This window comes from Mizuhopecten yessoensis, unplaced genomic scaffold, assembly GCF_002113885.1.
Source record: "Mizuhopecten yessoensis strain PY_sf001 unplaced genomic scaffold, ASM211388v2 scaffold716355, whole genome shotgun sequence".
NCBI lineage: Eukaryota > Metazoa > Mollusca > Bivalvia > Pectinida > Pectinidae > Mizuhopecten > Mizuhopecten yessoensis.
The window spans coordinates 688024-702022 of record NW_018480075.1 but is presented as its reverse complement, the minus strand read 5'-3'; the positions used below and the strand labels follow the sequence as shown (position 1 = coordinate 702022).

Sequence of the window (13999 nt, the reverse complement as noted above, 5' to 3'; positions counted from 1 at the left end):
GATGCTTGTTCCTCGGTTTATAATAGTCACCAGTTGATAAAACGATCCATAAAATTGACAATTCTGCAATTGGCATTAAAATATTCAGGTGGAAAAATATGGTTTAGATTAAAATTAAGCTTGCAAAGCTTTATAATCTGAGTACAGGTATGCAATGGGATGAATGTGCTGTTCGTGCTGTCAAGGTTGTCTCCGGTTGATTAGAATCACCTCGCGCAGTATACAACGCTCGACCACAACGTGTGTTTCTACATTATGAGGAAGACAGCGAGGGACAAGGCGTTGGAGTGTTTTTATTGTGCCAATATAATACGGCATTAAAGAAAAAACTCCTTCACTAGTTTGACAGTGTTTACGTGGAGCTAGTCGGGGCAGCTTAGAGACATCATGAGGTAAGGACCATTAATACACTTTTAGCATATCATGAATTTTTACAATTAAAGCATCAAGAACAATCGAATTATTCTGCAAATATAACTGAAATTCTAACTCCTTTAATGTTAAATTATTTATCAAATGATATACTTTTTCAAGTGGAAAACGTTTTTTAATCATATTTATACAAACATTCATGCGTTTTTTGCTATTTAAAAAAACAATTGTCCAACAACAATAACCGTAGATTTTAGGAAATTTTGTGTTGACGATGCAGTACTTGTTTTCTTTGAAAGACCAATATTTTACATTAACGGATATTTACAATTTAAAACTATCGGGAGTTTTATGAGGAATTGTCTTTTCTTTTGCATCCATATCATCAAGAGTTTTGATGCTACGTAATTTTTAAAAATATAATTATTTCATAAGCCGGATGTGTTTTATTTAGCTATACTTACCCTTTGTGATCATTGCCTACCTTTTAAATTACCTGGAATTTTGAGTGCACAGAGATGATAAAAATGAAATACATTATTAGCCCATGTTCACTTAGTGATAAATACCTAAGTACGTACTGGTTTGCTAACAAGAAGAAACCACCAGAACTAGTTCCGTTTATTTGATATAAATATTTGAAAATAAATATTTCGTACTTAAATAAATAGTTTAATACTTATGAAGTGCATTAACATGTGTAACAATTCAATCACAAAAAATGTAAACATTCGTCTTAAAGAAAACTCTCTTTTTATAATAACTATTATATTATAGTATATTGTATTGAATTCCGAAACCACGCAACAACCCATACATACAACGCTGGGTCTGCTAGTTGCTGAAACAAGCCGGAATCAAAGCGTCTTACTAGACATATTCATGTAATTGAATAACGATTACAGTAGTATTGTGGCATTATATACAATTGTACCCAAGATGTGGAATAAACTGGAATGCAGATTTTGAAGGATTCGATTTTTATCAATTTGAAAATTCTATCATCTTTTTTTTCTATATCATAACATTTGCCGTTTTTACTTTACTACGGTACTTTTACTAAACTGAAGGAACACCTTTGTTTTTGGATTATATTTTGTGAAAAAACCCGACTTTCTAAATATCGACTGCTGACGGACAAACATGAAACACAGGCTTTTCAGTGATCCTGTTTGTGATCTCAATGAAGCATATTTTATTTCTTTTTGCGAAGGTCATTGTTTTTTTTGCCTTTTTTTTATTATGCTCACGAGTGGGTCTTGATGTTTCATTGTCACTGCCCTGGTTCTCTCTTTACGGACGTGACATTCCTTGAATTTGGCCTAGATTGACATGGCAAGTGTAGTCGATGAAGCAGAAGACGCTTACCTTTCCAGTGTACCCGATTAAGTCCTCTCATTTGTTCACGTTTTGTCATGGTTTATCAATTTTGAGTTCGAGATGCAGTTTTGTTGTCGCTGTGGTATTTTGTTAAGGGTTACAACATCACCACCAATGGCAGCTTACTTCTACACTACTAAGCTATATGATACGCGTGGCGATATGATTGCTTTTACTAGTGGTGTTATGTGGATATTACCTCGACTAACATGGCGAGTGTCGTTGAGACACATACCGTTCTGAACACCTGTTTTTATTCTCCTGTTACTTTTCCACAGGTCTCCATCGAAACCTTTCATAGGATACACTGTGGTTTTATAATTTTAGATTCTAATTATAGTTTTGTTCAGACATCGGAACTATCTTGGCATTTTTTGTATAAAGACTGTATGAATTGCATTATAATGCTCACGGATTTAATGATAATATTGATTTATTTTATATTGTTTTTAATTTATAAGAACATCGGCTTGGTTTCTGTGGTTTAGCGACTTCATGAAATAAAATATCGTATTTTTTAATTAAATGTATTATTGCCATAGTTTTAAGGTATAAAATGTTTATTAGCTCATCCTTGTAGCATCATCTGCAAAATATCGTGGTTATTGTTTTTAAGATTGAATTATGTAAAAGAGACAGTGTATTAATCTTGTTTCCTTCAGGAGAACGTCGCCATCTCTGTTGGCAGTGTTATGCCTGATGTATCACGTCACAACAGTGGTCTCCAAGTTATCACTGCAAGGTAAGTACTAGAGTTGACACTACAGAAACACTGTCAAGTAAGTTACTAGAGTTGACACTAAAGAAACATTGTCAAGTAAGTTACTAGACTGGACAAAAAAGTAACACTGTCAGGTAAGTTACTAGACTCGACACTAAAGTAACACTGTCCGGATAAGTTACTAGACTGGAAAAAAAAGTAACACTGTCAGGTGAGTTACTAGTGTGAACACTAAAGTAACACTGTCTGGTAAGTTACTAGACTCGATACTAAAGTAACACTGTCAGGTAAGTTACTAGAGTGGACACTAAAGTAACACTGTCAGGTAAGTTACTAGACTCGACACTAAGGTAACACTGTCCGGATAAGTTACTAGACTGGAAAAAAAAGTAACACTGTCAGGTGAGGTACTAGTGTGAACACTAAAGTAACACTGTCTGGGAAGTTACTAGACTCGATACTAAAGTAACACTGTCAGGTAAGTTACTAGACTCGACACTAAAGCAACACTGTCCGGATAAGTTACTAGACTGGAAAAAAAAGTAACACTGTCAGGTAAGTTACTAGACTCGACACTAAAGTAACACTGTCCGGATAAGTTACTAGACCGGAAAAAAAAGTAACACTGTCAGGTGAGTTACTGTGTGAACACTAAAGTAACACTGTCTGGTAAGTTACTAGACTCGATACTAAAGTAACACTGTCAGGTAAGTTACTAGACTCAACACTAAAGTAACACTGTCAGGTAAGTTACTAGAGTGGACACTACAGTAACACTGTCAAGTAAGTTACTAGAGTGGACACTAAAGTAACACTGTCAGGTAAGTTACTAGAGTGGACACTAAAGTAACACTGTCAGGTAAGTTACTAGAGTGGACACTAAAGTAACACTGTCAGGTAAGTTACTAGAGTGGACACTAAAGTAACACTGTCAGGTAAGTTACTAGAGTGGACACTAAAGTAACACTGTCAGGTAAGTTACTAGAGTGGACACTAAAGTAACACTGTCAGGTAAGTTACTAGAGTGGACACTAAAGTAACACTGTCAGGTAAGTTACTAGAGTGGACACTAAAGTAACACTGTCAGGTAAGTTACTAGAGTGGACACTAAAGTAACACTGTCAGGTAAGTTACTAGAGTGGACACTAAAGTAACACTGTCAGGTAAGTTACTAGAGTGGACACTAAAGTAACACTGTCAGGTAAGTTACTAGAGTGGACACTAAAGTAACACTGTCAGGTAAGTTACTAGAGTGGACACTAAAGTAACACTGTCAGGTAAGTTACTAGAGTGGACACTAAAGTAACACTGTCAGGTAAGTTACTAGAGTGGACACTAAAGTAACACTGTCAGGTAAGTTACTAGAGTGGACACTAAAGTAACACTGTCAGGTAAGTTACTAGAGTGGACACTAAAGTAACACTGTCAGGTAAGTTACTAGAGTGGACACTAAAGTAACACTGTCAGGTAAGTTACTAGAGTGGACACTAAAGTAACACTGTCAGGTAAGTTACTAGAGTGGACACTAAAGTAACACTGTCAGGTAAGTTACTAGAGTGGACACTAAAGTAACACTGTCAGGTAAGTTACTAGAGTGGACACTAAAGTAACACTGTCAGGTAAGTTACTAGAGTGGACACTAAAGTAACACTGTCAGGTAAGTTACTAGAGTGGACACTAAAGTAACACTGTCAGGTAAGTTACTAGAGTGGACACTAAAGTAACACTGTCAGGTAAGTTACTAGAGTGGACACTAAAGTAACACTGTCAGGTAAGTTACTAGAGTGGACACTAAAGTAACACTGTCAGGTAAGTTACTAGAGTGGACACTAAAGTAACACTGTCAGGTAAGTTACTAGAGTGGACACTAAAGTAACACTGTCAGGTAAGTTACTAGAGTGGACACTAAAGTAACACTGTCAGGTAAGTTACTAGAGTGGACACTAAAGTAACACTGTCAGGTAAGTTACTAGAGTGGACACTAAAGTAACACTGTCAGGTAAGTTACTAGAGTGGACACTAAAGTAACACTGTCAGGTAAGTTACTAGAGTGGACACTAAAGTAACACTGTCAGGTAAGTTACTAGAGTGGACACTAAAGTAACACTGTCAGGTAAGTTACTAGAGTGGACACTAAAGTAACACTGTCAGGTAAGTTACTAGAGTGGACACTAAAGTAACACTGTCAGGTAAGTTACTAGAGTGGACACTAAAGTAACACTGTCAGGTAAGTTACTAGAGTGGACACTAAAGTAACACTGTCAGGTAAGTTACTAGAGTGGACACTAAAGTAACACTGTCAGGTAAGTTACTAGAGTGGACACTAAAGTAACACTGTCAGGTAAGTTACTAGAGTGGACACTAAAGTAACACTGTCAGGTAAGTTACTAGAGTGGACACTAAAGTAACACTGTCAGGTAAGTTACTAGAGTGGACACTAAAGTAACACTGTCAGGTAAGTTACTAGAGTGGACACTAAAGTAACACTGTCAGGTAAGTTACTAGAGTGGACACTAAAGTAACACTGTCAGGTAAGTTACTAGAGTGGACACTAAAGTAACACTGTCAGGTAAGTTACTAGAGTGGACACTAAAGTAACACTGTCAGGTAAGTTACTAGAGTGGACACTAAAGTAACACTGTCAGGTAAGTTACTAGAGTGGACACTAAAGTAACACTGTCAGGTAAGTTACTAGAGTGGACACTAAAGTAACACTGTCAGGTAAGTTACTAGAGTGGACACTAAAGTAACACTGTCAGGTAAGTTACTAGAGTGGACACTAAAGTAACACTGTCAGGTAAGTTACTAGAGTGGACACTAAAGTAACACTGTCAGGTAAGTTACTAGAGTGGACACTAAAGTAACACTGTCAGGTAAGTTACTAGAGTGGACACTAAAGTAACACTGTCAGGTAAGTTACTAGAGTGGACACTAAAGTAACACTGTCAGGTAAGTTACTAGAGTGGACACTAAAGTAACACTGTCAGGTAAGTTACTAGAATGGACACTAAAGTAACACTGTCAGGTAAGTTACTAGAGTGGACACTAAAGTAACACTGTCAGGTAAGTTACTAGAGTGGACACTAAAGTAACACTGTCAGGTAAGTTACTAGAGTGGACACTAAAGTAACACTGTCAGGTAAGTTACTAGAGTGGACACTAAAGTAACACTGTCAGGTAAGTTACTAGAGTGGACACTAAAGTAACACTGTCAGGTAAGTTACTAGAGTGGACACTAAAGTAACACTGTCAGGTAAGTTACTAGAGTGGACACTAAAGTAACACTGTCAGGTAAGTTACTAGAGTGGACACTAAAGTAACACTGTCAGGTAAGTTACTAGAGTGGACACTAAAGTAACACTGTCAGGTAAGTTACTAGAGTGGACACTAAAGTAACACTGTCAGGTAAGTTACTAGAGTGGACACTAAAGTAACACTGTCAGGTAAGTTACTAGAGTGGACACTAAAGTAACACTGTCAGGTAAGTTACTAGAGTGGACACTAAAGTAACACTGTCAGGTAAGTTACTAGAGTGGACACTAAAGTAACACTGTCAGGTAAGTTACTAGAGTGGACACTAAAGTAACACTGTCAGGTAAGTTACTAGAGTGGACACTAAAGTAACACTGTCAGGTAAGTTACTAGAGTGGACACTAAAGTAACACTGTCAGGTAAGTTACTAGAGTGGACACTAAAGTAACACTGTCAGGTAAGTTACTAGAGTGGACACTAAAGTAACACTGTCAGGTAAGTTACTAGAGTGGACACTAAAGTAACACTGTCAGGTAAGTTACTAGAGTGGACACTAAAGTAACACTGTCAGGTAAGTTACTAGAGTGGACACTAAAGTAACACTGTCAGGTAAGTTACTAGAGTGGACACTAAAGTAACACTGTCAGGTAAGTTACTAGAGTGGACACTAAAGTAACACTGTCAGGTAAGTTACTAGAGTGGACACTAAAGTAACACTGTCAGGTAAGTTACTAGAGTGGACACTAAAGTAACACTGTCAGGTAAGTTACTAGAGTGGACACTAAAGTAACACTGTCAGGTAAGTTACTAGAGTGGACACTAAAGTAACACTGTCAGGTAAGTTACTAGAGTGGACACTAAAGTAACACTGTCAGGTAAGTTACTAGAGTGGACACTAAAGTAACACTGTCAGGTAAGTTACTAGAGTGGACACTAAAGTAACACTGTCAGGTAAGTTACTAGAGTGGACACTAAAGTAACACTGTCAGGTAAGTTACTAGAGTGGACACTAAAGTAACACTGTCAGGTAAGTTACTAGAGTGGACACTAAAGTAACACTGTCAGGTAAGTTACTAGAGTGGACACTAAAGTAACACTGTCAGGTAAGTTACTAGAGTGGACACTAAAGTAACACTGTCAGGTAAGTTACTAGAGTGGACACTAAAGTAACACTGTCAGGTAAGTTACTAGAGTGGACACTAAAGTAACACTGTCAGGTAAGTTACTAGAGTGGACACTAAAGTAACACTGTCAGGTAAGTTACTAGAGTGGACACTAAAGTAACACTGTCAGGTAAGTTACTAGAGTGGACACTAAAGTAACACTGTCAGGTAAGTTACTAGAGTGGACACTAAAGTAACACTGTCAGGTAAGTTACTAGAGTGGACACTAAAGTAACACTGTCAGGTAAGTTACTAGAGTGGACACTAAAGTAACACTGTCAGGTAAGTTACTAGAGTGGACACTAAAGTAACACTGTCAGGTAAGTTACTAGAGTGGACACTAAAGTAACACTGTCAGGTAAGTTACTAGAGTGGACACTAAAGTAACACTGTCAGGTAAGTTACTAGAGTGGACACTAAAGTAACACTGTCAGGTAAGTTACTAGAGTGGACACTAAAGTAACACTGTCAGGTAAGTTACTAGAGTGGACACTAAAGTAACACTGTCAGGTAAGTTACTAGAGTGGACACTAAAGTAACACTGTCAGGTAAGTTACTAGAGTGGACACTAAAGTAACACTGTCAGGTAAGTTACTAGAGTGGACACTAAAGTAACACTGTCAGGTAAGTTACTAGAGTGGACACTAAAGTAACACTGTCAGGTAAGTTACTAGAGTGGACACTAAAGTAACACTGTCAGGTAAGTTACTAGAGTGGACACTAAAGTAACACTGTCAGGTAAGTTACTAGAGTGGACACTAAAGTAACACTGTCAGGTAAGTTACTAGAGTGGACACTAAAGTAACACTGTCAGGTAAGTTACTAGAGTGGACACTAAAGTAACACTGTCAGGTAAGTTACTAGAGTGGACACTAAAGTAACACTGTCAGGTAAGTTACTAGAGTGGACACTAAAGTAACACTGTCAGGTAAGTTACTAGAGTGGACACTAAAGTAACACTGTCAGGTAAGTTACTAGAGTGGACACTAAAGTAACACTGTCAGGTAAGTTACTAGAGTGGACACTAAAGTAACACTGTCAGGTAAGTTACTAGAGTGGACACTAAAGTAACACTGTCAGGTAAGTTACTAGAGTGGACACTAAAGTAACACTGTCAGGTAAGTTACTAGAGTGGACACTAAAGTAACACTGTCAGGTAAGTTACTAGAGTGGACACTAAAGTAACACTGTCAGGTAAGTTACTAGAGTGGACACTAAAGTAACACTGTCAGGTAAGTTACTAGAGTGGACACTAAAGTAACACTGTCAGGTAAGTTACTAGAGTGGACACTAAAGTAACACTGTCAGGTAAGTTACTAGAGTGGACACTAAAGTAACACTGTCAGGTAAGTTACTAGAGTGGACACTAAAGTAACACTGTCAGGTAAGTTACTAGAGTGGACACTAAAGTAACACTGTCAGGTAAGTTACTAGAGTGGACACTAAAGTAACACTGTCAGGTAAGTTACTAGAGTGGACACTAAAGTAACACTGTCAGGTAAGTTACTAGAGTGGACACTAAAGTAACACTGTCAGGTAAGTTACTAGAGTGGACACTAAAGTAACACTGTCAGGTAAGTTACTAGAGTGGACACTAAAGTAACACTGTCAGGTAAGTTACTAGAGTGGACACTAAAGTAACACTGTCAGGTAAGTTACTAGAGTGGACACTAAAGTAACACTGTCAGGTAAGTTACTAGAGTGGACACTAAAGTAACACTGTCAGGTAAGTTACTAGAGTGGACACTAAAGTAACACTGTCAGGTAAGTTACTAGAGTGGACACTAAAGTAACACTGTCAGGTAAGTTACTAGAGTGGACACTAAAGTAACACTGTCAGGTAAGTTACTAGAGTGGACACTAAAGTAACACTGTCAGGTAAGTTACTAGAGTGGACACTAAAGTAACACTGTCAGGTAAGTTACTAGAGTGGACACTAAAGTAACACTGTCAGGTAAGTTACTAGAGTGGACACTAAAGTAACACTGTCAGGTAAGTTACTAGAGTGGACACTAAAGTAACACTGTCAGGTAAGTTACTAGAGTGGACACTAAAGTAACACTGTCAGGTAAGTTACTAGAGTGGACACTAAAGTAACACTGTCAGGTAAGTTACTAGAGTGGACACTAAAGTAACACTGTCAGGTAAGTTACTAGAGTGGACACTAAAGTAACACTGTCAGGTAAGTTACTAGAGTGGACACTAAAGTAACACTGTCAGGTAAGTTACTAGAGTGGACACTAAAGTAACACTGTCAGGTAAGTTACTAGAGTGGACACTAAAGTAACACTGTCAGGTAAGTTACTAGAGTGGACACTAAAGTAACACTGTCAGGTAAGTTACTAGAGTGGACACTAAAGTAACACTGTCAGGTAAGTTACTAGAGTGGACACTAAAGTAACACTGTCAGGTAAGTTACTAGAGTGGACACTAAAGTAACACTGTCAGGTAAGTTACTAGAGTGGACACTAAAGTAACACTGTCAGGTAAGTTACTAGAGTGGACACTAAAGTAACACTGTCAGGTAAGTTACTAGAGTGGACACTAAAGTAACACTGTCAGGTAAGTTACTAGAGTGGACACTAAAGTAACACTGTCAGGTAAGTTACTAGAGTGGACACTAAAGTAACACTGTCAGGTAAGTTACTAGAGTGGACACTAAAGTAACACTGTCAGGTAAGTTACTAGAGTGGACACTAAAGTAACACTGTCAGGTAAGTTACTAGAGTGGACACTAAAGTAACACTGTCAGGTAAGTTACTAGAGTGGACACTAAAGTAACACTGTCAGGTAAGTTACTAGAGTGGACACTAAAGTAACACTGTCAGGTAAGTTACTAGAGTGGACACTAAAGTAACACTGTCAGGTAAGTTACTAGAGAGGACACTAAAGTAACACTGTCATATGAGTTACTAGAGTGGACACTAAAGTAACACTGTCAGGTAAGTTACTAGAGTGGAATACAAAATAATATTTGAAACACTAGCTTAAATATCATGAATACTAGAGATGAAACCTTAATGTCATTGCATATATACCAGAAGTAGTACCATAAACACTATGTTATATCATTGATTTTATTGAAATAGATCATTAGATACTATTTTTTATAAGTAAGTATATGTAATAAACAGAATAAAATATGCCCTTTTCCATATCACACCAAGGTTTAACCCTCGACCAATATCAGCCCTCGGGCCTTCAGTCTCGGGTTGATACTGGGTGTGATATGGAAAAAGGCATGCATTATTCTCTATATATCACAGATATTATCAATAATAGAGGTGGTATCATATCAACAACAGTTTAAGTCATGAATATCAGAGGCGATATCTTGAAGTATTGGATACTGCAGCTCATAGATAATATTTGAAAATAAATTTACTTGGAATGACAGACATGTAAATAAGACAATATTGTATAGATAAAGTAACAAAGAATCAAACAAACCAGCGTACATAACACAATTGGAGGCACGTCTTTAAATGATTAAAGCTGTTAATAAAAAGGACGTTAACTGAATAAAACAAGAAATTTGTACCAGAAGAAATCAATAATATTGCCTTTATCTTTTATAGACTTAGTCCATAAGAACGTCCGACCCATAGCGATGACGTCTATTCCGGCAGACAAACAGTTCTTGTTGCAGAATCGGTTAAGTTCTCATATACCAGTGCACGCAACATTACCAAATATGCAAGAGGCTGTTTACCAGCAGGTGTATGAACTACCTCAGACACTACCAGGACAATCCCCAATATTAGAACCGGCTCCTCATTTTCCAAAACAGGTCCCTGATTTTCAAAATATGCAGCCAATACCGGCCCCTAATTTTCAAAATATGCAGCCGATATCGGCCCCTAATTTTCAAAACATGATGCAAACCAGTATGCAAAATGTGGACTCAATCTTCCCACCGACCCTTCCTAATCCTCAGTCACAAACCAGTCCGACTCAGGTTCACAACAATTTCTTCATCAAGAGCAGTAGTAATATGAGTGGCAGACAATCGGCTCGAGCCACCGGAAGTTCTGACGCGTCAAGTAGTGCGCGCAGTTCCCCTGTTCAGAAACAAGGAGGACTGCGAGCTTTATTGGAATCAACAGGCAGCGGATTTACAGCCCTTCCGGCTACTGGGATGCAAGGTGTTGGAATTGGCATTGGCGGTCATGGAGGTGGTGGCGGAGGCGGAGGAGGGGGAGGAAATTCCGGCAGCTTTCCTGTAGGAGGATTTGGAGGCAAATTTCCATTTCCCGGAGGTGTTCCGGGAAATGGTCATGGAATCGGAGTTGTTGTTGGTGGTGGTGGGGGAGGCGGCGGCGGCGGCGGTGGAGGTGGTGGCGGAAGCAAAGGTTTTACATTGTTTCCAGGAGGTTTTGGTACTGGTGGTGGTGGCGGAGGAGGAGGTGGTGGAGGTGGTGGCGGCGGCGGTGGAAGTGCTGGTGTCACTTATCCTATAGGCTTTTCCAATGGTAAATGGTGGGCTGGACACGGTGGTGCTGGGGGGAACGCTTTTGGAAACACTGGATTCATGGGAGGGACTACAGGTGGTTTTACCGGAAGTTTAACGGGCGGAAAAGGTTTCCATGTAAATGGGTATACTCCAAGTGGGTTTCTTTTCGGTGGCGGTGCTCCAGGAGGAACTAACCACTGGAAAATTGGTGGCCGAATGCCCGACACGGGTGTCCATTACTTAAATAACGGCATGTATATTGGTACAGGAAGGGATGTAGGTTTTGACGGATGGCAGAGCTACAGTGGTAGATTCGGAACCGGGGGACATGATAGATTCACAGGGGGCGGTTTTGGACTTAATCGAGGTTCAATGACAACTAACAATATACATACTGGGTTTGGAAAACATAACGGTTTCCAAGGAAACGGACAGTTTCAAGGAATGCCTGGTCGGATTCCAAGCTGGTCTTCTGGCACTTCTACTGGATTTAATAGTGGTTCTTCTAATACTAGATTTCAAAGTGGCTCTTCCACTGGTATGCAAAGAACGGGAGGTAACCAGGGCAACACGGGTATTTTTAACTCCAACAACATTTTCACTAATCTACTTAGATACAAGGCCTTGTCACAAATGATTGAGTCGGGAGCCGAACAGGCGGAAGGTGGCGCTCGGAGTAACAATAATGTACTATTAGCAGCTCTTATGGGAGGTTCACGTGGCGGTGGTGGTGGCGGCGGCGGTGGTGGTGGCGGCGGCGGTGGCGGCGGTGGTTCGGGAGGGGCTGGTAGAGGTACTGGCTCGTTCGGTGGAGGTTCTTGGGGCTCGAGCGGAAGTAGTGGAGGGTCCTGGAATTCCAGTATGGGTGGAAGAGGGGGTTTCGGGTCTGGATCCGGTGGTTGGTCATTCGGAAAAGGGCATGGTTCTTCTGGTGGTGGTAAAGGATCGTTTTCTTCTGGAGGATGGAATTCATCTGCATATTCGGGCGATAATGATGACGACGATCGAAAATAACAAAACTGTTAATCGTACTTTAATTGTATATAAATAAAAACAAATGTATTTGTAAAATGTGTGTGCTATTCCCCGATTTGTGAAAAACTATTTTTAAAACGCCAAATACTTGGCGCTGAAATAAAATTCGAACAAATGTTTGTGACATTGATACACAAGAACATGACAAAAACTCAAAGTTGAAAATGAAAAATGAATTGAGATGAAACCAAAAAGGCAGCATGAACTCACAAAAAAAGGGGGTGGAAACGAGGTTATGCAAGAAGGTATATTTGAGTATTTCCGCTCAGCCTGTGGGTACATATCAAGATGACTATCAGATCCAGAAAAGAACATTCATTTGAGAAGGGTCTTTACATCGGAAAGCAACGCTACATTGCATCAGGAACAACATCAACATCAGTATATCTAATCCTTTATTTTCCACGAGACAATTTACGTGTTTCTTCATGGTGACTGATAATGGAATAAAACGTGAAAAATGTGCATTTTGTCTTATATATTGATACAAAGAATATCGCCAAAAAAGCTTTTTCTAAAATTTGAACTGCGAGCGGAGAACTTGTTCCGGACGATTAATTTTCTATTTATATAGATAATATTTAAACGAGACTTTGGTGCAGGATCAAAGTGTCGATAACAAATATCTTAGACACGGTGAACGAGGTTTTTATTCTGCTTGACCCTGTTCTAGTCTCATAATGTAAAAGTACTTATTTTAACGGACTCAAATATTAGCGCATTTTCGCTTTTAGATAGATATAAGCGCATTGATAAATTGGCGCACCGCAAAAATGTGCAATGGATGACAATATACAAAATCTTCACTTTCTGCAATAACAATTTAGCGCAAAAAATGTACTTTTACATTATTTGGTATCGGATGATGTGTCGACCGGCATGTAGATTAAAAACTCTGTGGTAGGCAACACTAGCTAGATACATGTAGTGTATTGTTCAACGTTACATATCACCGTAGGAGGGGTTAAGTAGTTTATTGTTCAACGTTACATATCACAGTAGGAGAGGTTAAGTAGTGTATTGTTCAGCGTTACATATCACCGTAGGAGGGGTTAAGTAGTGTATTGTTCAACGTTACATATCACCGCAGGAGGGGTTAAGTAGTGTATTGTTAAGCGTTACATATCACCGTAGGAGGGGTTAAGTAGTGTATTGTTCAGTGTTACATATCACCGTAGGAGGGGTTAAGTAGTTTATTGTTCAACGTTACATATCACCGTAGGAGGGGTTAAGTAGTGTATTGTTCAGCGTTAGATATCACCGTAGGAGGGGGGAAGTAGTTTATTGTTCAGCGTTACATATCGCCGTAGGAGGGGTTAAGTAGTGTATTGTTCAACGTTACATATCACCGTAGGAGGGGTAAAGTAGTGTATTGTTCAACGTTACATATCACAGTAGGAGGGGTTAAGTAGTGTATTGTTCAGCGTTACATATCACCGTAGGAGGGGGTAAGTAGTGTATTGTTCAGCGTTACAGATCTCCGTAGGAGGGGTTAAGTAGTGTATTGTTCAACGTTACATATCACTGTAGGAGGGGTTAAGTAGTGTATTGTTCAGAGTTACATATCACCGTAGGAGGGGTTAAGTAGTGTATTGTTCAGCGTTACAGATCACCGTAGGAGGG

At 39.1% G+C, this 13999-nt stretch overlaps 1 protein-coding gene across 1 annotated transcript; it reads left to right on the top strand.

Moving 5' to 3' along the window:
• Window positions 1-323: 323 nt before the first annotated feature.
• On the top strand, window positions 324-12355 carry LOC110443627 (glycine-rich cell wall structural protein 1-like). The gene is made up of 3 exons (XM_021487963.1): window positions 324-392; window positions 2415-2494; window positions 10467-12355. Exons 1-3 carry the CDS (start codon window positions 388-390, stop codon window positions 12353-12355), a joined length of 1974 nt encoding a protein of 657 aa, XP_021343638.1. The 5' UTR covers window positions 324-387.
• Window positions 12356-13999: the final 1644 nt, after the last annotated feature.

Excerpts from the sequence above, each read along its gene's own strand:
- LOC110443627 (XM_021487963.1), top strand. Across the intron at positions 2,495-10,466 it reads CTCCAAGTTATCACTGCAAG|ACTTAGTCCATAAGAACGTC; the intron begins GTAAGTACTAGA and ends TATCTTTTATAG.